The sequence below is a fragment of the Colletotrichum aenigma genome (genome assembly GCF_013390185.1).
Source record: "Colletotrichum aenigma strain Cg56 chromosome Unknown KSG_Cg56_contig06, whole genome shotgun sequence".
Lineage (NCBI taxonomy): Eukaryota > Fungi > Ascomycota > Sordariomycetes > Glomerellales > Glomerellaceae > Colletotrichum > Colletotrichum aenigma.
In genome coordinates this window covers 1,870,913-1,894,811 of record NW_023500912.1, presented here as the reverse complement: position 1 = coordinate 1,894,811, position 23,899 = coordinate 1,870,913, and the positions used below count along the sequence as shown (strand labels likewise).

The window sequence follows — 23,899 nt, the reverse complement described above, 5'->3', positions numbered from 1 at the left end:
CTCAAACAGCAAGCCTTGCTGAGCCTGCTACGTCATACGTAGTTGCTCTGCTTCTTGCCTCATGGAGTTCGTCCTGAGCGACCCATTAAACGCCGCGTGGGAAGGCGCCCAACCTGAATCTACAACTGCGCTTTCCGTTTGACGTCATCCTGACCAAATCTATAGAATGATACGCTTGAATCGGTAGCTCCTGCCGGTTTCATTGAGCTGCTGCATGATCGCGAGCTGCCAAACCCATGTAAACGAGAATAGAATGGTGACCTGCGCCCACACATGCGAGGAGGCATGCAGTAATGCCGAAGTGGAATACGATGAGAAAGATGACGGACTGCGGAATCCGCATTCGGACACGCGACTGGCCGTCAAAGATCACAAAACATTCGCAGCTGAACTCAACATTCTTGCAGTTCCAAACCAACGATGGTAAACACCACGCACATTGGCGTCTGCTGTGATATCATATGGAAGTGGACCTCGTGATTTAGAGAGTGGGAATCTGTCACAAGCCTACGTCAAATTTATATGTGCCTTGTTGTCAAAGCCATAATCATTTAAATACTGCGTGTTCTTCAGCCAGGGCAGTGGCCTGTAGCTAGTAGCGAAGCAATGGTTGATACCGAAGAATGAGCTTTCAAAGCATCATATCCTATGTTGAGTCTGACCACCCCTCGGTTCTTGCGTGCGGTTTCAAGGCCAACCTGCCGACTTCGGCCACGTTGTTAGCATCGCTTAGCCGTCTGTAATGTATCATATTATTCGACCTGTGCGCTGACGATGACGATACTGGACGACAGTTTCTAATCCCTCTGGCCTGCCTATCTAAAGGACATTCTCCCATGCTATTACAAAGATTGATGGAGACTTGTGTGTTTCCCCCCACCTGGATGAAATGCTCGAGTTCTTGGGCGGTTTATCTTGCCTCTCACAACCCTCGTACCTTTTTTATCTTCTACTGACCTTCAATGGACGACTTGTGAAACGTACTGTCTTATGGCTTCATGCAATTCTCGCTCAGTTGTATTTAAGAGACTTGATTTCTGGTCAGACGTTTTCACAGCCGGACAATATACTCCAATGGTAGTATGACTTCGATATTATAGAAGCTGATTGAGCTGCGTGCCCCTCGCCGCAGCAGAATATTCATGTTGAAAGTGAAATCCATGACAGCAAACGCGACTGTTGCCAAATCACGAGCTGCGAAATTGCGTAATTGCCCTCTCTTTCGAAGTAGGACGTGGCGGACAACGGACACAACTGATGCGTGAACATTAATTTTGCAGCAAGTTCTCGTCGACTAGCAGCTCAAACAACCTGAGACGAACGGGAGTGTCCAGTATAGTTTCCATCCCAATTCGAGTGGACTGTGTATTGTCGCGGCTTATTTGAGAGATGCTGCAGCCCTCCTTTGAATACTAGCAGAGGCATTTCCGAAGCTATGGCGAGGCATTTGAAAATTAAAGTTGGGAGAGATGATTTCAGATTGAAGGTATTAAAGTCTCAGACACTTCAATACTAAGGTTCCCAAAAGACAAATCACAAGGCGACCCAGTGCTTGTCTTCATCGAGGCCGAAGAAAGCTCTTGTTCCTGGGTACATCCAAGACGAACATGTACATTTACAGAGCTTCGGCGCCTAGTTCGTGTGTGGTTGATTGTATGGATAATATTCGCCACGAATAAATCCAAAAATGCGGAACTTAAAGACGGCGTTGACGATGAATGCCTCTCGTCTTTCCCAACCTTTGGACGGTGGAAGCAAGTTAGCGGTTAGATGCACACGCATACGTAGGACTGTTGCGGAACAAGAAGGTTACAACTGCAATTCCAATCCCCCATCTCTGGCGTGATGATCCCTTTCTGTAACGAGTTGCTTAAAAACTAGCCGAGATGAGGCGGAAAGCCGTCAGGAATGAAGCATCGACGTCGCAACGGTAATTAGCGTTGAAATTTGCTCTAGGCAGGACCGCTCGAGCGATCCTGACTGCAATCTAAACCAGTTCCCACCCAATGCTGGAGGCATACCGTTGGTACTTCGAGATAAAATACGCATGCTTAGGTCGTAGGATATCCACGCGACGCAAGATTTTCCATCGAGGACTAACGAAGCTTAAAGGTATTGCTCAGCTCATTTCCTGCTTTTGCCGTCTTCTCTGTTTCGTCCTCCGGATATGGTATCTTTGTAGTATACTGCATGAGTATCCTCGAGATGAACTACACACGCGGCACGGCGGCTTGATAATCTTGAAACTTCCTTCAGACTACAAGTCGAAGACCAATAATGTTGTTTACTTGCCAAGCTACTGAGATGGTTCTCGAGTCAATCGATTATGAGTGAGGTCTCCTACAATGTTCACACCTTATACGTCTGATTTCCAACCCAAAGCAGATTGCATTCACACAAATGAGGTACTGCAAGACGTGGCCAGCCTCACAAAGCACACACACATCACGTAAACCACACAAAATGTCTTTCAGAAATGTGCTCTGCATTACATATTAACAGCATTGTATCTACCAACATCCACCGTTCCAATACCCACTCTGCGAATTCATCGCTTAACCGCGGCGGCGCGTGGTAGGAGCCTTCTTGGACGTGGCAATCGAGGTAGCCGACGGCGCAGCGATGCCAGGGGCCGCGGCGATGGGGACCTTCTGCTTGCCCTTGGCCTTGGCGGAGGGCGCGTTCCAGTAGTACGCCATCTGCGAGGCGAGGACGGCGTTGAGCAGGAAGCCCGCGATGAAGTTGTACAGGATGAGCTTGTCGTCGACCTCCTGGAGGGTGGTGAAGATGCGGGAGAGGGAGCCGAGGAGGTAGTTGAAGACCTGAGCAAACAGTTGATAAGCCTTTTGCCTAGTATGCTAGAGACAAGAGAGAGAAAACTTACAGCAAAGGCGCTGAGCTGTCCAGTGCCGCCCTCAGACCAGATCGCAAGAATCTGGGGAACCTTGCTCGCGACGCTCAACACGCCCGCGCCGGCCTGGAGGTATCCCAGCGTCTGCATATCAAGCAGGCCTCCGGCGAAGAGCGCGCCCATCGCCACAGCCAGAGCAGTGACGAAGACGGCCGCCAGGCCCGCGCGGCCGGTGTAGTTGAGCACGAGGACGGTGATGATGACGTTCTGGCCCATGATGAGCGCCGTCTCGCCGTAGGTGCTGAAGGGAAACTGGTTTCGGTAGTTGTAGGCGAGGGAGACGAGGTAGGAGGCGGTCTCGAGGAGGTAGGAGAGCACGGAGATGCCCTCGCCGGATTGCGAGGAGGTGAGCTTGCGGATCTGCGGCAGCTTGACGATACTGGAGACGCCGACGATGCCCAGGCCGATGCCCTTGGACAGGCCGAGTTTGATGCAGTCTACATCCTCAACGTTGATGTCTAGGAGGAGGGACTTGTAGCAGTGCTCGCCGATGATGGAGACGCCGAGGTCGCGGATCGGGGCGGGGAGGTTGTGCGTTACGGGCTGGAGGGCGGAGCGGACGGCATCCATCGTGAAGGTCGGGCTGGGCGGGGTTGTGCCGGCGTGGCGTGAATGTTATTTGGAAAAAGATTTGCTCAAAGATCGCGGGCGATTCCAAATTTTGCGCCGGAAGGTTTGCGCCAGGAAGGTGCGGGCTGGTAGAGAGGTGGGAGACGAGCGAAGATTGTTGAGCTGACGTCCACACTGACACGACACGTTGACGGAAGGGTTGAGGTCACTGATAAACCCTGAAAAAGACGTAAGTAAGGGGTGGCAGTCAATTGGACCAGTCGGAAATTTTTGCGGGGAGCTAAGGTCCTAGCTAAGAACGAAGAAAGACTGCATGAAATAAAAGCCAAGTCGGCCACCGCACAGCAAACATCCCTGCCGACGACCACCATCCAATTCCCGATACGTTGCCCCCGCGTACCACGTTAAACCTCCGAATTCAGCAATAGCTTGATGTCAAAATGCCTTTGTCGAGTCGACTGCAAGGCCGCGTGATGTAAAGCAGAAATGCCAGATCCATCGCAACATAGCTGCCACAACTGGCAACCCCGGGCTAGCCAGAAGTTTACTTCTTCACAGCCTTGGATTGCTTCTTCTCAAACGCAGCGATCAAGTGCTTGCAGTTCGCGAGGTTCTCTTCGGGCTCCATAGTGTTCTCATTGTTGGAGTAGCCCTTCCACTTCACCTCGTACTTCTTCTGCTTCTTGCCCTTGGCGGGCTCAACGCCAACGATGCGCTCGACCTCATATTCATCGTCTTCGGACTCAGCTCGCACAGCAGTGGGGCGCTTCTTGGGTGTCTTCTTCACCTGGGCTACACCTCTCGTGTGAGAGCTTGAGACCTTCAAGTATTGTTAGCCGTGTCTCTACATATTGCCATTTCGAGTGAATGAAAGGGAAATACCTTTTTGGTCGCGTCGGTGTTCTTGCCCGAAGATCGGAGAGACCGGTTTTCGTCTGCAGGGACACTTCGATTAGCTTGCAAGATCTTGAGGCGTGCTGAAATGCGGTGTTTCTTGCTCTGAATGCTGCCTCTGGTGGCCTTGCTGAACGTTGTAGGAGTCTGGGTCTTTGAGGGACGACCTGGACCACGGCGCTTCGGAGGGTCAGCCTCAGCAGCGGCGATGTTCTTCCGGGGGCGGCCGCGACGGGGGGTCTGAACGGGGACCTCTTGATCATTGACCGCGTCGTTACCCTCTACGCTCTCTTCCTCCCCATCGTTCTCGCTCTCATTCTGTCTTTCCGTGTCGTCCTCAAACTCTTTCTGTCTCTTAGGGTCGTCCTCAGTCTCGTCGCTGTTAACAGCATGGCCGTCGACGTTCGGGTTCTTCGACTTCTTGGCGGCCTGTGCTCTAGAGATGAATGTAACACCGGCTTTCTGTGTGTCATTGGCAGAGGCTTGCTCGAACTTGCGCTTGGCTTTTCCCGCTACCCGAGACGTGGCAGGCAATTCTGGAGTGCCAAGAGGAGTGCCATACTGAGAAGACGAACCTCCTTGAAAAGCTTCCACCTCGTCGAGACGCACTACAGAGTCCTCACGCTTGATCTTCATCGGAGCCAGGCTGGGGCGGCCACGCTTGCGCTTCGGAGCGGGAGCGGCATCGTCGGCATCAGAGCTGTTGTTTTTGATGCCTGGAATGATATCCGACGTGATCTGAGGGATAGTGTCATCCCCCATGTCGGCTTCCTGCTCGGCGCTGTCTTTCCATCAGTGCTCCGTCCAAAAAATGGGGATGGGGTATCTGTTCCTACTGTTGCGCCGCCTCGGCGGCCCGCGCAGCGAGCTGTTCCTGGGTCATGGGCTCATCGCGTCCCTTAAACACCGTTTGCTTCGACATGTTGGTGATTATCGATGGGTAAGGATGGTAGAAGTGGTAAGGCGTAGGAGTTGAGTGAGAAAAGGCTATTGGGCTGATGCTCGTCGACGCCTCTGCGAGTCGCGTTCTTACGAGTCGCGTTGAGGTGAGAGTGATTTTGGGAGAAGTTTGGTCAGGGTGGGGTGAGAGAAGTAAATCTGAATTGTGCCTGAGGTACTCGTGAGAAGATGGAAGGAGCGGGTGGCAGGAGCGGGTGAAAGGTCGCGCCTGCTGTCAATAGAGAGACCGCCTCGGTTCTCAGTCGAGGGAAGTTCCCAGCCAGCCAGCCGCTGACCAGGCCGTAAAAATAAGGAAAAGGGGGAAAGGGCACTGGGAAAAGTTTGAAAACAGAATGCTTCACAACATAAGCAAATACAATAACAACTCTTTCTTTGATGCTGGTCGAAACATTGGAGGAACGGGCAAAGAAGACGGGAGGTGACCAAGCTTCACCTTGCAGCCTTGTTGGGCGAAACATCACTGCTAGTAGCCTTTCGGACAACACAGTGTACGTAGGTATTTACTAGACAACAGAAGGTGCTGGTCGTATCAAAAGCGAGTAGTGCTTGAATCGAGCCAGCTTGACACCAGACCTCAAGCAGATGTGTCACACCGAATCTAGACCGACATGAAGCATGATTTGGCGGCCACGCAAATTTGCCGTCATGGCACTTTCCTGATGTTGGCTTTGTATCTCATCTTCCCGTGTTCCTTCTGCCATAATCCTATTAATCCAACTCTTCCACTCTGTTCTCTCCCAATTCATCAAAACGCCCTGATCTCACAGCTTGCTCCACTGGGTTCTGAATATCCACGATGCCTGTTCTTCTCAATCTGCTGGGCGTTAGTGTGGTGGACTGTATGCATGGACGAGCAAACTTACCTCTCAAACAACACAAACAGCCTCTCGGCTTCTCTCTCTTTTTCTTCCTCTGTCATCTCAGGAACGTCGACGTCTTTCTCCTTGTCGATGAATTGACCCGTAATGGGGTTGACATGTCGCTGGCCATCTCCGCTGCTGAATGCCTCGGAAGCATTGGCGGGAATGGGGATGTTGTTCTGGAACAAGAAGCCGGACGCGAATCCGTAACCCACGTTTTCGACAAACTTGGACGCATCTTTGTCGGACATGTCGAAGAGCAGATGTGAGATGGCGTCTCGGAGTTGCGGGGTCATGGGGTTGGTGGAGTTACGCAGCAGTCTGGACGTCAGGGACGTACCACGGCCGAGAACCTCCTTTCTGTCCTCTTCAGTTGGGAGAAGAGTTGTGCGGATATACTTCTTCACTTCCTCAGGGGCACCATCGTGTACCCTCCGCAGGACGCCAACGAGGGGTGTCGTCAATTGCTCTAGCTCATTATCCGTGTACGCCTTTAATGACAGGTCCAACAGCTCGATCAGCCTCTCGGACACCTTCTTGGGCTCATTCTTTGGGTAGATGGACGACTGGATGTCCTCTTCCTCAAGCTTCAAGTTGAGAAGCGCGTTGACTAGGGAGTTGAAAGGAGGGTCAAGCGGCTTCTTGGGAGAGATGTCCTGCTTCCACAACAAGGCTATGATATGAGGTATGCTGGCCGTGAACGCGGATGCTTCAGAGGAGCAAAAGTGAGACACGTTGAACAGCAAGCGCAGAATCTCATTCAACGCCATGTCTTCCATAGGGTCGACGGGTGACTTGTTCTGCCCCTTCGCAAATAACTTTGCATGTTTGCCCAACTGCTCTACCACGGTCTCCGCGAGACCGTGCTTCTGAATGAGACCAAGGAGATCAATGTTCGTTTCGTAAGTCGTAAGGAAGATGACTCTGGAGGCGAGAAATTCATCATCAAAGCTGTCGCTCTTCAACTTCTGGCAAGCTTTATCCTCATAACCGAGATCAACGAACATCTGCCGGGTCTGTGGGTTCAGCAGCATCGCATTTGCAAGAACCCTCAATGCAGCTCTAGAGGTTGAGCTCGAGGGGCTATTGAACGCATGCTTCGTGAGAATCTCAATACCCTGCGATGCGTCAGCTTTAGATGATAACGCTGTAAATGATAGGTCACACCTCAGGAGTAAAGATGGGGCCGGCATCCCTAGGATCCCGTCCATAGATCTTGAGCTCTTCCAGGGCGGCGTCTCGTTCTGCCAAAATCAGCCATATGAGCTTTGGAAAGAGTATAGTCAAATTACTCACGCTGCGGAAGCAGGCTGACGCTCTTTAGATCCTCACCAAGCTTGCTCATCAAGCTGGTGACGGCCTCGAGCTTCGCTGGACGGCGGTCAATTATAGGCTCGTCAGACCAGGATGGGCCGCAGGAGCATACCATTGCCAGTCAAGTTGGCCTGCATGAGGATCGGTTGGGACATGGCGCGGCGCGGGGGACCGGTCCTGGGGCCGGTCTCGGTAGTGGATTTGTAGCCGAGAGTAGTATGAGAAACACAAATGTTGGACGACGTAGTGGCAGGCGATGACGCTCGACGAGCCTTTCGATTCTTGACATTTAGCATCCTCCTCAATATAGACACCATGATTTGGGGACAGGCCAGGCAATGGCGTTGAAAACGAGGAACACACGGGATTACCTATGAGATGGAAAGATGAAAGATTTGGGTCTTTCTGGCGCTCGGCGGGAAACGATTGTACGGTCGTACAACTGGACGGGTAGGTGTGTCTGTGGTTGTGGCTCTTGACGTCGATTCAAGTGGCTTGATATTCTAGGCCCCCCAATGGCCCGAAGCTAGGTTCGATGCAGCGTTGAGATTCGATTTAAAGGGAAGCTCCGGCAGCGACGCTCCGAGCAGACGTTTTCGGGCGATTGAGCCTAGCTTTTGGGGAAGATCAGTTTGGTGCAGTCAGGTATTTCAATTGAAGCTCAGCTGAAGTGACGGATAATCATCCAGTGACAAAGGGGGATGAGCCGGCCCAGACCACAAGACCTGACACTGGACAGCTCCTACGCTTCCGATCCACTGTTGTTGCACAGAGCAGGACGGGGGGACGCCACAGTGGCTGCATTGCGCCAGGCGTTGACGTGAGCAACTTGACAGGCCGGCTGCAGCGCCCGGACTGCTTCTTACCCCCGGCGGCTTCAGGGGCACGAGGGGGTAGATGGTGAGGTGGGTCTGCTCTATCGCCAGCCGCAGTGGCACGGGTGGCTCAAGGATGAGCTAAGCAGGACAGTTAGCTAAGCAGGACAGTTAGCTAAGCAGAACGCCATTCAACGCTTCAGTTGCTACAGCATTTTCACTGGCCATGCGAATCCCAGAAACGCACCCTGCGGTTTCCACTCATTCCAGTGCCCCACTTGGTCCGCCGGTCGCCGCCCAACCCCCAGGCAACGAGACAACGATTTGACCAGGGTTCACGTCAAGCACGGGCCACATCTTTAAGTGGTTTTCGCGCCCAGCTCGCGTTTTTACGTGCATCGCGGAACACTTGGACGTGTCTAGCACCGTCAAGCGCCCCAGCTAATTATCCAGCCCATCCACTTTGAGAGATCGCGGAACGGACGTCGTGCCGCGAAAAGTGCTCCAGGTCCGCTCTCCATACCTAATCTTTCCGTACCCGTCCACGGCTTCGCTCCAGCCTCCTGGTCGTCTCCTCCTCATCGTCAATCTCCATACGCTCGTTGTCGTTGGAATCCCCTCTCTCTCTGCTTGCCATTCCTTACTGCACGGGTCGGTTTTGCACGTTAGTTCTCTCTGTATTTGGTGTGCTTATTCGTCCGTCACTCCTTTTCTCTCTGCTGGCAGGAGTCCGACGTACACATGCGCCAGCCGAGATAGACACCAAGACAGAGACAGCTGGTGTCCGGCGCCCCATCACTCCTCCGTCATCATGGGATCTGTCGAAGTTGTATCGAGCCGACTCGAGTCGTTACCTCCTCGTCCGCCAACACCACCACGCGAGACCAACCAAGCTATCGATGCTGCTGCCACGAAGCATCTTCTCGTCATCCCCCCCTCCTCCGATCCTCGACCTATGCACACGCCGCCGAATGTGTACTCACCTCTCTCCGGTGCCGACTCTACGAATCCGAGCATACGCAGAGCTAGGAAACGCGTGGGCTTCTCGGCCAAGGCACAATACAACGAGGCACCCATCTATCCCGACGCCAAATCTTTGCCGAGGCCGTCGCCGCTCTCCGCGCCGTCCTCGACGCAACCGAAGCCAGTCAAGGGCATCCTTAAGCAGACTTCTTCTCCGAGTCCACTGAACTCCAGCAACCAGTCCGACACGCTGGCGACACCAGCAAACATCGCAGACATGTTGGAGTCGACAGTCAAGCAGCTTGCGGGTGCTGACAGGGACTCGAAGCGGGATGCGTATACCACACTCGTCATGACGCTCAAGACGTCAAACAACCTCCCGGATCGGATTGCGCTGCAGGGCAAGATGGGCCTCTTCGTCCAATTCATTCAACGGGATATCACATCAAAGAATCCTACAACCAACGGAATCGACGTTCCTCTCACCAACAACGCACTTTCCCTATTGGCGACGTTCCTTCATTTCCCCGCCATTGCCTCAACGATACCCAACGAGTTCGGTGTTTTCTTTATGGACCACAGCATCCGATCCTTCGAGGACTCGTCGACACCAAAGGATGTTGCTCGACACCTGATGCACTGTGTCGCTACCCAGGACTTTTCGTCGAAAGTCATGACCTCCGATCGCGTCCGCCGCCTGGTCGCCGCCCTCCGCAAGATCGAACAGCACTTGCAGGGCAAGAGTATTGTCATGTCCCGAATCATGATATATAGGAGGTTGATGCAGCAAACCAAGCAGCTGATGGCAGCCCACTCCGATTGGCTCAACGATCTTTTGTCAGACATGTTGAGCACTATCAAAGACTTGCGAAATGCGGCGATATCCCTCGGTTTCGACGCCGTTTACACGTTCGGCAAGGAGAAGTTGCTGTCGCGGAAGGTCATGGAGCTCTTTGACGCGTCCATTGAAGAGATGAAGTACGCAGAGCATTACCACCGACGACTGTTCGCCATGGCCAAGGAAAAGGAAGACAGAACCATGACTGCATCCGTCCCCAAGATCTGGAGTGTCATCATGCTCTTCATGCGCTGTCCGCTCGACCGTTGGCAGTACTTCAACCAGTGGCTGCAGCTCATCCAGATGTGCTTCAACAACAACGACCACCCACAGACCAAGCAGGAGGCGAACCATGCCTGGAACCGATTCGTTTGGTCTATGCATACTGAGGGCCAGTCTTTTGTGAAGCTTCTTCCCACATTATACCAACCCCTTGGCAGCCAGATCAAGTCAAAATACACAAGCAAACACATCCGCGAGGTTGTTTTTGGCAGCATCTGCAACCTCCTTTACTACACCTTCAGGCCTGGCACAAGCGCAACACTCCTCGACAACTACTGGGACGCCACCGTGAAGCCGATCACAGAACTCCCCAAGGTATCCGCGCGGAATCCTGACATCGTCGATGAGCACCTGCGGCAAATGACCCTGGTGTTGATCGGCCTCTTCGATTCATCCACGCACCGAATCTGGAGGGAAGATCGTATTAAGGAAACGACTCTCGCCCGACCTGAAGAGCTTCCATCTATCGACCCCAAGTGGCTTCGACGCAACGCAGCCAGTGTTTTTCAGGTCATGGACCCAATCATGGACAGGCATTTTCTCGAGCTCGGGGACAAGAAGAGCCAAGTAAATCGGTTATGGCGCACCCTAGTGGGAGCTGTTGCATCCGCCTGCTCGAAAGAGATCAAGGTCTCCGTTGACACCACCGCTTTCCTTTCGCAGATGTGCGGCCTTCTGCTGAAGCACTGGGAGACTGGTTTGGGCGACATGAAAGAGCCTGACTTAGAAACGGCGGTGCGATTCTTGGGAAGTGCGCAGGAGCTCATCACAATAGCAGTTGAAGCTTTGGGTCTGCTGCCCTTCACCGAGAAGATGATCTCACTAGGACGCACTCAAACCTTTACGCCTGTCTCAACGCCTTCTCACAAGCCCGCCAAGACCTCTGGAGACACCAGAACGCCCCTCCACCATCTGTTCGGCTTGGTCTCACGGCTTCCTCCTGGTATTCCGGATAACGAGGACTTCGTCGACTTTTATCGCGCCGTCTTCACGCCGTTCTTTGCAAACAAATCACCAAAGGCCCGTTCTGACCTGGCCCAGGAGATGCTTTCCATTCCTCCCAGTTGGTCACCCACAGATGCACAAGTACCCTATGCGCCATGGGTGTTTGCCTCCGATTGCCTAATTGCCACTCTCAACATGTCTCAGAATAGTGCTCAGACGAACAGCTCGACTGGCGAGCCGATTCTTGGTCCCGAGTACCGTGCAGTAGTTCGGCTCCTTGAGCGCGGATGGAAGGAGGCGCCGAACTTGCCTTGGCAATACTGGTCCACACTCTACTCCCTGTTGTCTAACAGATCCAGCGAGGAAGCTGGCGAAGCTGGTCGGGCCCTAGGAGCAATCGAACCACTTGCAAAGGTCATTCGGGAAAGCCTTCCCACAGAACGTGCCGCGACGATTCCCTCAAAGACAATTGTAGCTACAACGGAGTTGCTGTCTGTTGCCAGTCATCCGCTTGACAGACAAGCTCTTGAAGCAGCTCGGCGAAGATTATGGGGTACGGCTGTTACCGGCCCCAGATCTTTATCCTTCGACCCTTTCGACTACTTGTACAAGCTGACCGGTGAATTGTTGGAGCGTCTGTACGAGAATGGCGAGAATGGAAGTCTCGATGAAAATGTCGCCAGTTTCCTACGAGAAACAGCCGGCTTCTTGTCCCGCTGCAACCCAGAGCTTGTTCCAAAGGCCGTGGCCAACTTGGAGAGTAGTCTTACGATGTGGATTCGTGATTCGCAGGGCATTATCAAGACTCGGCAGAGCCCTGCGTCATCGGAAGCAGTAAGTACCCATTCTGATGGAATAAAGAATACTTTCCTAACCATGCGTAGGTCAAGTTGCTCTGGGATACCATCGCAAAGATCATCTTGTCAGGCGACAAGCCGGAAGAAATCCACTTGGATATGTACGAGGAATTGTTTTGCGCCGCCTTCGAAAGCAAGCATCGACACATTGTCAACTCGATCTCGGAGACATGGAATCGTCTGTACGAAAACGTAGAGAACATTCAGTACCCCGAGCACCTCAAGGCTGTACTGCTTTCTGTACAGCCCATGGTCGACATTGTTTTGCCAGGTCTTGAAGTCGCTAGCATCGCGTCTACTGGGCAGAACCGGTCGTTCGTTGAGTCTCAGGACGACATCGAAATGCTGAGTGTCGAATCGACGCGTTCGTCACGCAAGAAGCTCCGGTCTGTGTCCAACCAGTCTTCTCCACTCAGCTCGATACAGCGTTCATCTGCGAAGCTCAAGGCCCAAAAGGTCTCCAAAAGAACGCGTGGCAAGGCCCGTACTCCTACAGCTCGCTTGAGGCACGACGATTCACAAATACAATTTGCGCCAATCGAGATGTCGCCTTTGAATCCCAACACAGACGTGGAATCGCAAGTTCTCACGGAGCGACAGAAGGAAATCCGGGAAAGACAGAAGGACACTTCAGCAATGTTCCCTGAGATGCGCTCCAGCCCTGCTCCTCAATCTAAGGAGAATGAACCTCCTAAGCTTGACGCCGCTCCAGCGAAGGGCCCCGAGACTCCCAAGGATGTCACGCCAAAGCGAAGCCAGCGCTATGAAGAGTTCGTCAGCTCAACCCCAACCCCTAGACGAGGCCAAGCCATTGCTATTGCCGAACAAGACCACGATCAGGACATGACAGACCCGCCATCTTCGCCACCTGAACCCCGTCCTTTCCCTCTACTCTCCCAGATCAAGTCGCGATCTAGCAGTCGCAGTGAACTGGAGGACTGGCAATTCAGCTCTTCTCCTGTTTCTGGCTCACCTCCCGTGGAGGCTGCAGCCTCGACGGAGGAGCCTACCAAGCTTCAGCTGTCGAAGAACGTCGCGCCTCAGCAAGAATCGAGATCAACCAGTCCTGACTTGGGCTCCGCCGTTGACGACTCATTCCAGATGATACCCTCCAGCGTTGCTGAACCCGAACTCCCCCCGTCTGCCTTCGAGACGGCGCCGGAGGCCCAAGAATCCGAGGACATCACTACCGAGTCTGCGCTGGCAAACGAGGCCGAAGACACTCCGTCTACTCCTAAGAACACCCGGACGGTCGACATGGACGAGCCAAGGTCGGGCGGCGAGGTGTTTGTTGATGCTCCTTCCAGCCCTGCGCCCAACGTTCTGACTCGCTCTGCCTTGCGCAACGCTGCTAACAACCGGTCTTTTGAAATGAGTGACGGCGATGAAAATAGCATGTTGAGACTTGTGGTGGAACTCGACCGTAGGCGGTGCGACCTCCCGATCAACGACTACCCTGCAGTGTCACCTCCCCGAGCTGACAGGACACCCAGGAGCACGAAGAAGCAGAAGACACCTGTGCTGGACTGCATCACTGTTGGCGGCGAGGACGACTCGGACGAGGAAGAGGCCGAAGACGATGAGCCGGCGGAGCTTGCTCTGTCCCAAGTGGAGACCCGATCCAGGAAAAGCAAATCCCTTTCGCAAGAAGCACTTGCCACTCCGGCCGATTCAACCACGGCTTCATCCCCCGGCAAGTCTGGAAAGAAGAAGCGCAAGAGGGGCTCATCGAAGTACGACACCCGCCGCAAGAAGCGCCGCTCCGTCGATAACGCCGATGAAGTCGTCTCGTCGTCTCAGCCCGAACCGGAAGTTTCGCAGACTGAGACTTCGCAAATGATGTCTCCCCTTCTTGGATCATCCTCTCAGGACGTCCAGCCCGATCCACACGACACACCCTCGCGTCGGTCCACTGGATCTCGCAGCGATGACTACGAAGCCGAACTCCAATCCCAGGTTGTCGCCGAGCAACAGGAGGCAAGCTTCCGCGAAAGCCAATCTCAGGAGTCGCCGACGGAGCTGCACCCCACCCCGAGCGCCTCCTTCGAAGACTCCATGGAGGTCGACATTCCTGAACAACTTCCCGCGTCTACCCCGGCTCACGTCGGACTTCCTTCAGAATCTCTTTCCCCACAACCTACATCCCCAGGCATGGAAGAGACCCCCGCGGAGCCCGCCGAGAAGCCCGTCAAGGACGTCAACATGCTCGGCTCACTCAGCAGCGTCCTCGCCAACCTCCGCTCCGCGTCCCTGTCGCGCGACGAGGTTTACAAGATGGAGGATATGCTCATGGACATCAAGCGCGAGCTCTTCGCCGCCGAGGCTCGCGGACGAGCTTGAAGTACACAAACACCACCGCCCTCATTAAATACCACTGTCTATTGTTATCATTGTCCTTTTCTATTTTCCCATCAACGTCCCCACGGGGATATGTCAATATTCCTGACACACACAAATCACAACCACACCAACATTATTCATCACGAACTGTTCTTGCATTACCGGCGCAGATCTTTTGGGTTCATCGGCCTTGGAGACGGAGGAGAGACTCAGGGTAGCTGCAACGTATTCTTTTCTTGATTGTACGAAAAAGAAAAAATTTGGTTCTCTTTTTGGAGGAGACCCAAAAACCAGCCATGGCACGAGGGAGGGAGGGGTGGAGGAAGGGCAAGCAAGGTTCCATTCGTCGTCATTATGTATTCCAGGAAAATTGTCGCGAAGCATGCATCTGAGGTGTTGATGAACCCCACCCACCACCCAGAATAATGAAAATCAAAACATAATTCAACCAAGACCAGCACCAGTTCCTCATTTGTGTGAATAATTCTTTCATACAGAAAGAAAAGCTTGTTTGATGGCGTGGGCCGTTTCAATCGTGATTTGTATTTCAAAGGGTGGTAGTTAAATCTCCGGGCCCTGCTTTGCCCGCACACCGCCCTCACCTCCTTGGGTTCATGATACCGTTTGTTTGCTCCCCGTCCTCCTCGCGCAACACACAACTCGCAAACACGCAAACGTAGATTGGCCGTCTAAATAGCCCCCCTCTAACTTTGGCATTTCCTAGATTTGGTTTGTCCCCGAGACATTTCGAAAGAAATACGTTTGTGAGCCTCTTGTCCCTCTGGCCGTCTGTACCGGCGAACATCGACTGCTAGACGGGACCCCCCTTTGTCAGATTACAGACCTGAACATCTGCGCCTGCCTTCACAACGCCGTGATGACCTGGGCGCCCTCGAAGGCATCGTTGGGCTCCAGCTTCTGCCAGCCCTTGACGGCGCCGGGCTCGACGCACAGCATGTTCTTGTAGCCGTCCTTGGGGGCGAAGTCGGCGATGCCCTCGGCCTTTTCGATCCAGGGGTTCCAGACGACGACGTTGTCGAGGTTGTCGCGGACGACGGAGTAGACGGGCTCGCCGGCCTCGACGACAGTGACGGGGGCCTTGGGGCCGGCGGGAGGCGTGTAGATGCGGTCTGTCTCGGAGGTGATTGTGATGTCGTCGGACTGGGTCTTTGCGGCGCCGGCGTCGACCTTGTCGGTGTACGGGGCGTTATCGAGGCCTTGGACTGAAACTTTTGTGATGTCCTGGGGGTCAAGAAGTTAGTATGCGGTGAGAGTAGCCGAAGAAAAAAAGGGAACGTACGTTTACGCGGAGGTAGGTGTGCAGCAGGACCTGGCAGTCAAACGCCTCCTCGCCCTCGTTCGTGATGACGATTGACGTCGAGAGAGACTCGCGGTCGAGGGTGACGCTGTAGATGGCGCCGAACTTGTACCCCCACTTGGCCTTGGTCTCGTCGTCGAGGTTGGCCGAGGACAGGCCGAAGTCGAGCTTCACGGAGGAGTTGTCGCTGCCCTCGCTGGTTGACTTGCCGAGGAACTCCCAGCGGGAGGAGCGAGCGAAGCCGTGCTGGGAGAGCTTGGCGGTGGGCGGGTGGGCGTCGGAGGGGGGGCCGAAGACGGGGAAGACGAGGGGGATGCCGCCGCGGACGGGCTTCGTGCCGTCGAAGACGGTGTTCTCGGAGAGCCAGAGGCGGTCGCGGCCGGAGGCGGACTTCCAGGAGAGGACGGTGGCGCCGTGGAGGAGGACGGAGACGGATTCGCCGGTGGGGAGGGTGGCGGTTACGCGGGTGTTTGAGTGGGTGATGTTGACGGTCGCTTGGGGCGGCAGGCCGGGCGTGGTTGCCAGGGCGGCGGGCTTGTTGGGCCGGTCGACCATTTTTGCTGGACGTTGGGCTGTTGTTTATGGAGGTATGTGTTTTCGAGCTTTGTGAGGTTTGGAGGTGGTATGCCGGGTGGGCTGTATTGGGACGATGTGTCGCGCACGGGGTTTGGCGGAGCTCTCAGTTGGAGGAGGTGGGATGGGGGAGGGAGAGAAAGCGCTTTTTGGCTGCGCCGGGCGGTCTATGGAGATTTGGATGGAGTAATCGTGTGTCTGGCACGAAGATCGGGGTGGGTGAGAGGTTGTAGACGGACGAAAGATTGCGATTTTGGCAGGTCGAAGAGGTGGGATGTAGCAGTCGGACGGAGATGGTGGGCGGTAGGTAAGTAAGCAATCTTTCTCGCAGCAGCAGCAGTACACTAGTAGCGGCGGCGGCAGCAACACAGCAGAAGCTTCGACGGGGAGTGAGATCAGGTTCAATCGGCGGTCTTTGTTCCCTGCTGGGAAAGAAATGGCGGGGTAAAGTGACATTGGGCCGTACAATGTTTGGAGGGGGAGGGGCTAAGCTTAGGCCGCGGGCTTAGCGTTGGAGGTCGCGGAAGCCAGGGCAGCTTCAGCTTTTCTCAGGCACCTTGGGCAGCGGCCGGCAGGCACACCCCTCGCGGAGATACAACTGGGCCACGTAGCACTCCACCGTCGCAATGCGGAAAGGTACTTTGCATCCGAGTCTCCCGGGCTACCTGGCTAGGAGGCTGCCTACTGGGAACAATAACGTCAGACACGGAGGCGAGCAATCAGGAGCTCGGGGGGTTTAGTTTTAAGGTAGACCCAAGCTGCGACCGCGCCGCCGCATCAAGCACTGAAGTGCTGGTATGATAGGCACTTGATGGTGCCACAACATCTGCAGCTGTGGTTTTTGCCCGGCTCGTGATCGAGGACCGTTACAGGGAAGTTCTCGCCTACACAGTCTCTTTTTTACCCCCTTTGACTGACTTTCTGTCGCCCTGCTAAGCGTCTTGCATCCAAGCTTCTTCACGAGGCCGCCCACCGCCGAATTCCCACTCTGCTTCCGCCTGTCACTCTGAAACAAGCTTCATCCTCAACCACCTCCCGAACGACTCACCCCTGTTTGATCAGTCTTGGGGACAGCCCAGCAACGCCCACCCTTCGGTAAGGTCAGGTAGGTTACGGGATAAGGCAGCCCACCTATCCAGGGGCTCTGTTTTGTGGCGAGCTTGTTTCCTTTCCTGGGTTCGGTTCGCAAAGAACTGCTTCCGAGCGGAACAGCTGTCTTTATTTGCTGCGTATGGATGCGTGGTTCTTCGGAAAACCGAATCTTCGACAAAAACGAATGCAGGGGAGTTCTCGTTGACCCTGCATAAGCTTGAGGCTGTTCGGGACGTTGTTGCAAGCCACGAGGCCGCCGGTGGACAAAGCCGCAACGGTGCCGGACCCGTCGGGGAAGGTGTCCCCACTTTCCCGGACGACATACCGCTTTCGTTCTCGCCGTCATGGACGACGTCAACAACCACGCGTGTTCCTGGGCTGATTGACGAAGAGACACACTTCACTTTTACTAGGTTTCTCCCTGTTTCTCTTTGGAGAATCATAACTGCGTTGCGAAGCGAGACCGATCGACGCTTCTATGGCATTCTCAGTGTCGTATTCACACTGATCGACCCGTTGTGGGAAGTCAAGCATGCCGTGTTGTTCACTGGCGTCGAACACTCGCCGTCTGATGATGCGTTGCAAGATCAATACCGTATTTTACTCCTAGCTCATCGATGAGATAGTCTTGCAACCGCAGGGATCCTTGAAGATCTGTTCTCTAGAGGTTGAGAATGCCTGACGAGGATATAAGGTGATGATCGGCGAGATGCCAGCCCGAGTTAACGATCGGAACTTCGGCTGTATTCGATCAAAGGCAACATGAACTTAAACAGCCACGAGAGATTGAGTTTCCAGGTTTCAGCATGTTCTTGTCGGTTTCAATGAACGGTGGCCGAATCTCTTCAGACGTGCCTCAAAATCAACATGCCAACCCGAAGAGCACGATTCATGCCCAAATAACCAGATGAACACATGACACACTTTTTTCTTTTTAAAACTAAATGTACGATTACAGAAGATACCCCCGTTTTTACGCCTTGTCCATCCGGAAACCAATGCTATCCCGATCGTCCCTCACAACACGGCCCCACTCCAGCAGCAGCCGGAAGAGGTAAATTTCCATGTCCTCCCTCCGAATAGCCTGCTCCGCCCACCGCTTCCCTTGCGTGGCGATCCACTCGCCGTCCTCCCACCGCGACTCCGTCTCGATGGTCCGCCCGTTGACCTTGCCCTTGCCGTTGAGCCCGACAAAGTACGCGAGCGTGCTGTGCAGCGCGTGGTACCGCAGGTCGATCGGCACGAAGTGCAGCCACGGGATCAGCCGCTCCGAGTACCACTCCCCAAACACAGACGTTAGGAAGGGCACGCTGCCGGCGGAGCGGATGGTGCGCAGAAAGTCCCGCGGCGGCGCCGAATCCTCGTCGAGGAGGAACACGTAGCGGTGCTCCAGGGGGTCCACGTCCGCCGGCACCTGCCCCAGCTCGGCGCGGGCGACGTCGCACGCCGGGCCCTGGCAGTCGTACTCGGCGATGCCGACGTTGAAGGGCAGGATGCCGTTGGCCTCGGCGGCGCGGACGGCCTCGTAGGCGAAGTAGTTCTTCTGCGCGGGCGCGACGAGCAGCATCGTCACCTCGTCCACGACCGTGGCGTTGTTGACGAGGTGCACCAGCCGGTTCTTGTGGCTGCCGCGGAGGGCCTCGTCGCTGATGGGCCGGTCGCCGATCGCGCCACGCCAGTAGAGCGCGTCTTTGCGCTGACGGAACGGCTTGTTGAGGTCGGCGGCCTCGTCCTCTGGCGGCACGAGGGGGATGAGGATGTCGTTGAAGCCGTCGGCCTTGGACCTGCCGAAGACGGGTATGAGTTCCTGGATCGGGTCGATCTTCGGGGCGGAGAGATGGAAGCTGTGTAGGCGGGTGATGTCCTGCTGGTCGCAGAGGGCCTTGGACTCGGCCCAGCTGAAGATGAACTGGTCCTCGGAGTGGAACTTGACGCAGTCGGAGCAGAAGTCGCGGATGTTCCAGTGGAGGCCTGAGCGGCCGGGGCTGTCGGCGGGACAGACTGAGGCCTCTAGTTCGCGGAAGGCTTTGGTGGAGGCGTATGCCATTGCATTTGATTGCGGTGCGGCGGGCGGCAGCCCCAGTTGGGATTCTGCGGGTTGGTTTTGGGCGGGTGGTTGGATCTCCCGCTTCGACTCCTCCTGCTTGGGAGGTTCTTCTTGTTTCTGGCCCTCGGGCGCAGCATCTGGCTTCGGAGGCTCGGGGGGTGACCCTCCAGCAGACTCCTCGGATCGTGAGGATAGCAACTTGAACTTCTTCGACGAGTTCCTGCCAGCCTTCGTGTACCTAATCAAATCTGTCCACGGAGTCAGGACTCTCGGCTGATCAGCCAGGTTAATCGGTATTTTCATATCCGACAGATGCTCTACGAATCCGTGAATCATGTCAATCATCGCGTCGAGCATCTTCTTGTTCTCGTCGTCCCACATGTAGTTATGGATTGCTTTCTTGTCCTGGATCGTGACCACGGCCATCCGCGGCTCCTTCGGGATCCTCTCGTCGTACGCCTTGCGGATCGTCTCGGGCTTCATGCCCCAGAACGGAAGGATGTCGCTCTCCATCTGCTCAAAGTGATCGATGATGACGGACTTGCGTTCCTTGGCAAACTCGTACCACTTATCGAAGTTGGGCGGCGGGAGACGCCCGTAGTGTCTCTCCTGGTAGACTTCGGCGGCGATGCGGAGGCTGTCACTGGTCGAGGCTTGGCGCAGCCATCTGTCGCCGTTGACTCTGGCGTTGTAGATTTCCCTCTCGAGGGGGTGGCCCTTGACTGTGTCCGACTTGAGGGCGCCATACAGGGTCATGCCCAAGAGGAAGAACGGCAGCACGACAACGATGACGACCCTCCGAGCAAAGAGGACGGACCTAATGTTGGCGGTGTACAAGAGGGAGCCGAAGCCCGTGGCGATGAAGTACAGCGGGAGGATGGCGGCGAACTTGGAGTGAATCTGCCATTGGCCGATGCGCGTGACGCTTTGGTAGGCTGCTGACATTCCTGATATGAAAGTGATGACGCTGGCCGGGACGGAAGGACTGGTCTCGCACACGAGGATGGCGAGCGAGCCGATCAACGCGGTGAAGGTGAAGCTGTCGATGAAAATGTCGAAGAAGTACAGCGAGTCGAGACCCCTGATGGACGTGGGGTATCCCTCATCGGTGGAGATGAAAGGAGATGCGAGAATCTGGAAGACTTTGATGAAAACACCAGTCAGGGCCTGGATCACGCCGAGGGTTCTCAGCCTTAGCTTCGTCGTCCTTGTCCACGAGAGGATCCGGTGGAGGATGATGGCGATGGCGGCGTCCAAGAACAGCCCCAGCAGTTGGAGGGCAAGTGTGAGGACCCGGCTATCCAGGAGAGTCGAGCAGAAGAACGTCGAGGGAGGTTCCTGGTCGACGGCGAGGAATGTTCCGTAGCCGAGAATCAGAGCGCTCAGAAGCATGGTGACATGAGCACCATTGAGCCATCTCTTGACGTCTTCCCAGGCACTGTCCCATGGCTCGAGAGGGCGCTCTGGAGGTGGAAGCGGTCTTCGGCAGTAGTAGATGTCGTAAAACACCAACAGCGTGCACAGAAGAGACTGTTACACGGTCAGTTTTGTCCTTCGACACAAATTTGGTCAACGTACTTGGACTCCCGGCGTGGAGCACTGCAACTGCGCCGTAACCTGATGAAAAACCTCCAACCTCAGAAAGACCATGAAGACCAACAACGGCACATAGTACCGCCTTGGTCTGGCGGGGACAGAGGCCTCAAACGTGCCCTTCAGCGCACTCTCATCTGCTCAAAGGTCAGTCTCATCCTCACCCTCTTTTCAAGACTCCCCTTTCTCAAACTCACCAAACCTGCCATCAGCACCCGGCAGCCATTTCGCCAAGTAACTCGAGCCCCACGTCAAGCCGCCGGATATCAAAAAAATCAGAACGGAAGACAACCTCGGCCATTCTGCGAGCACACGTTAGCGTCCTGTGAAACTTTGTGGCGCGAAACACTTCTTACCAACTAGAGAATGTCTTTCAAAATTATACGACATCCATAGAAACGACACAACAGCACTAGCACCAGACGTTAGTTACTGATTCATTTTCCACACTAATACGCAGGACCAAAAATAAAAACTCCAACGTCGTTGCTCGGGCCCTTTTTGTAAATCGCTTACCATAGCGCCGTGAGATGCACATGCGCATCGCGTGCCATCACCGCGAAAAGGAGATGGTGGGAATAGGTTCAAGCCTCCACAGCAGCTGCCATCAAACGAGAAATGTCGAGTTGAAAACAAACAAACAAGTCAATGGGAAACAAGGTGAGCTTGCCGAGAAGCCCGAACACTCCGCCGGATTTTCATACAAAGACGAACTTTACGGATGGAACACGGAGCGAACACTGTCCAGAGCCAGGAACGGGCTGAGCTGGGCCGATCCAGGGGGTGGCCCGGGTCCCCAAGCGGGCAGGATCTGTAATTACATAAGCCCAATTCAACGGCACAGCACGCCCGAGGTGGAGGGATGTGAAGAAAACCCCTTTAAACGACGCGTGCCCACCCTGGCTCCGCCACCCCTGGACCGCGTCAAGCTTCCTTCCGTTCCCTTCTGCCTGGAGCATACGAGACAGCAGCTGGCGGACTGGGACGTTACGGTTTGGAATACCCACTTCCAAAGGACCGTCCTCCGTATTCCCCGTCCCTCCCGCGCCCGGCATCGACGGCGATCTTCGTGGGCTGACATCACAGCCTTCTTTTCCCACCACAAAGACTATTTCATTACTTTGGCCGCTGCTCAACACTCGAAATCCCCCCAATGGCACAGATATGTCCGGCCTCAATGACTCCCCCATAGTAAAACGTCTCGCCGTCCCGGCAGTATGCCTCCTCATCGCCTTCCTCGCCTACTCCTCCCAGATCCTCTTCTACGTCGCCGACGACTCCCTCCCGCCCGGCCGGCCGTCCAAGACCGAAACCTACATCTTCAACACGTTGCTGCTATGTCTGTGGTACACCTACTACAAGGCATGCACCGTCGACCCCGGCCGGTACACCTTTTCCTCCGACGACGTCATCGAGGTCCCAGAGCCAGATGAATACGGCCTCCTCCGCCGCTGGTGCAGAAAGTGCTCCGCGCCCAAACCACCGCGGGCGCACCACTGCCGCTCATGCCGCCGCTGCGTGCCCAGGATGGACCACCACGTGAGCCCTCTCTGCCAAATACTAGCCTAGCCATTCTAACATCATCCCTCGGCAGTGCCCCTGGACCTCGAACTGCGTCTCGATGCGAACCTTCCCGCACTTCCTCCGCTTCCTCCTCTACACCAACCTCTCCCTCTGGACCCTCGCCCGCCACCTCTACCTCCGCTTCGCCGACCTCTGGGCCCACCGTGCCCTGCCCTCCTACCTCGGCCCCTCCCTCCCCGTCCTCGTCCACCTCACCCTCCTCTCCCTCGTCACCTTCTTCACCTCCCTCGCCCTCTTCATCCTCTTCTTCTCCACCCTGCGCGGCTGGGTCCTCAACGAGACCATGATCGAGGGCTGGGAGCTCGACCGCCACACCGCACTCTGCGAGCGCACCTCCAAGAACGGCAGTGGCGACTTCTGGTCCGTCACCGGCCCCGACGGCAAGAAGCTCCGCCTCGAAAAGGTCGAGTTCCCCTACGACGTCGGCATCTTCGACAACCTCGCCCAGGCGATGGGCACGCGAAACGTGCTGCTGTGGTTCTTCCCCTTTGCGGGGAACCCCGAGATCAGCAACAGCGGGACGGGGTGCGGGTGGGAGTGGCCCGAGAACGGGATCAACAGGACGGAGGGCATGTGGCCGCCGCCCGACCCGGATAAGATGCGCAGGGGCCAGGGAGGCTGGCCTGGAGCGGCGAGGGGTGCGGAAGGCGTGCGGGTGCCGCGGTACGCGAGTAAAGAGGAGGAGTTGGAGGCGTTCAAGTCACGGCAGGAGGCGGACAGGAAGAGGTGGGCGGGGGAGAGGTCGAGGCTCATGGCGGAGCTGGAGGAAGAGGACTACGAACTCGTCTCGGAGGAGTCTGACGACGGGTACGAGCAAGGGGCTGACGGCGAGCCGGGGTGGACGAATGCCGATGGCGAGAGGCTGCAAGACTTTGGGGTAGACGAGGATGAAGACATGACGGATGACGAAGACGTCCCTCTCGCCGAGATTCTGCGTCGGAGAAAGGTCCTGCAAAAGGACGGAGAAGAATAGACAGATCTGACGACATCACAAAGATTAAAAAAACAATGAAACCCGGATGTTAATAGAGAAATCTTTTGTTGGGATAGTCCCCCAGGTTTCTATACTAATCCTCGCCTCAAACCAACACAATGGGGAGGGGCATCCAAAGGAAGGGCTCGCACATGCCATTGAATCCCCTA

The 23,899-nt window shown here is 55.3% G+C and overlaps 7 protein-coding genes across 7 annotated transcripts; 2 read left to right on the top strand and 5 right to left on the bottom strand.

Moving 5' to 3' along the window:
• Window positions 1-2,555: 2,555 nt before the first annotated feature.
• CGCA056_v009549 (Mannose-P-dolichol utilization defect 1 protein-like protein) lies at window positions 2,556-3,481 on the bottom strand (the record flags this gene model as incomplete). Its single annotated transcript, XM_037324796.1, has 2 exons — window positions 2,556-2,822; window positions 2,885-3,481. 2 exons carry the CDS (start codon window positions 3,479-3,481, stop codon window positions 2,556-2,558), a joined length of 864 nt encoding a protein of 287 aa, XP_037176521.1.
• Window positions 3,482-4,025: 544 nt separating this feature from the next.
• On the bottom strand, window positions 4,026-5,297 carry Mphosph8 (M-phase phosphoprotein 8; the record flags this gene model as incomplete). The annotated part of the gene is made up of 3 exons (XM_037324795.1): window positions 4,026-4,301; window positions 4,364-5,156; window positions 5,212-5,297. 3 exons carry the CDS (start codon window positions 5,295-5,297, stop codon window positions 4,026-4,028), a joined length of 1,155 nt encoding a protein of 384 aa, XP_037176522.1.
• A 746-nt stretch (window positions 5,298-6,043) lies between these two features.
• Window positions 6,044-7,826, bottom strand: CGCA056_v009547 (Synembryn-like protein; the record flags this gene model as incomplete). The annotated part of the gene is made up of 5 exons (XM_037324794.1): window positions 6,044-6,149; window positions 6,199-7,313; window positions 7,363-7,439; window positions 7,492-7,566; window positions 7,622-7,826. The coding sequence occupies 5 exons, from the start codon at window positions 7,824-7,826 to the stop codon at window positions 6,044-6,046; spliced, it is 1,578 nt and encodes a 525-aa protein (XP_037176538.1).
• Window positions 7,827-9,135: 1,309 nt separating this feature from the next.
• rif1 (Telomere length regulator protein rif1) lies at window positions 9,136-14,549 on the top strand (the record flags this gene model as incomplete). Its single annotated transcript, XM_037324793.1, has 2 exons — window positions 9,136-12,186; window positions 12,237-14,549. 2 exons carry the CDS (start codon window positions 9,136-9,138, stop codon window positions 14,547-14,549), a joined length of 5,364 nt encoding a protein of 1,787 aa, XP_037176540.1.
• Window positions 14,550-15,413: 864 nt separating this feature from the next.
• CGCA056_v009545 (Glucose-6-phosphate 1-epimerase) lies at window positions 15,414-16,422 on the bottom strand (the record flags this gene model as incomplete). Its single annotated transcript, XM_037324792.1, has 2 exons — window positions 15,414-15,791; window positions 15,850-16,422. The coding sequence occupies 2 exons, from the start codon at window positions 16,420-16,422 to the stop codon at window positions 15,414-15,416; spliced, it is 951 nt and encodes a 316-aa protein (XP_037176534.1).
• Window positions 16,423-18,505: 2,083 nt separating this feature from the next.
• On the bottom strand, window positions 18,506-21,726 carry CXT1-4 (Beta-1,2-xylosyltransferase 1; the record flags this gene model as incomplete). Its single annotated transcript, XM_037324791.1, has 5 exons — window positions 18,506-21,109; window positions 21,158-21,309; window positions 21,370-21,474; window positions 21,529-21,584; window positions 21,689-21,726. The coding sequence occupies 5 exons, from the start codon at window positions 21,724-21,726 to the stop codon at window positions 18,506-18,508; spliced, it is 2,955 nt and encodes a 984-aa protein (XP_037176535.1).
• Window positions 21,727-22,336: 610 nt separating this feature from the next.
• Window positions 22,337-23,729, top strand: PFA4 (Palmitoyltransferase PFA4; the record flags this gene model as incomplete). The annotated part of the gene is made up of 2 exons (XM_037324790.1): window positions 22,337-22,711; window positions 22,767-23,729. 2 exons carry the CDS (start codon window positions 22,337-22,339, stop codon window positions 23,727-23,729), a joined length of 1,338 nt encoding a protein of 445 aa, XP_037176092.1.
• Window positions 23,730-23,899: the final 170 nt, after the last annotated feature.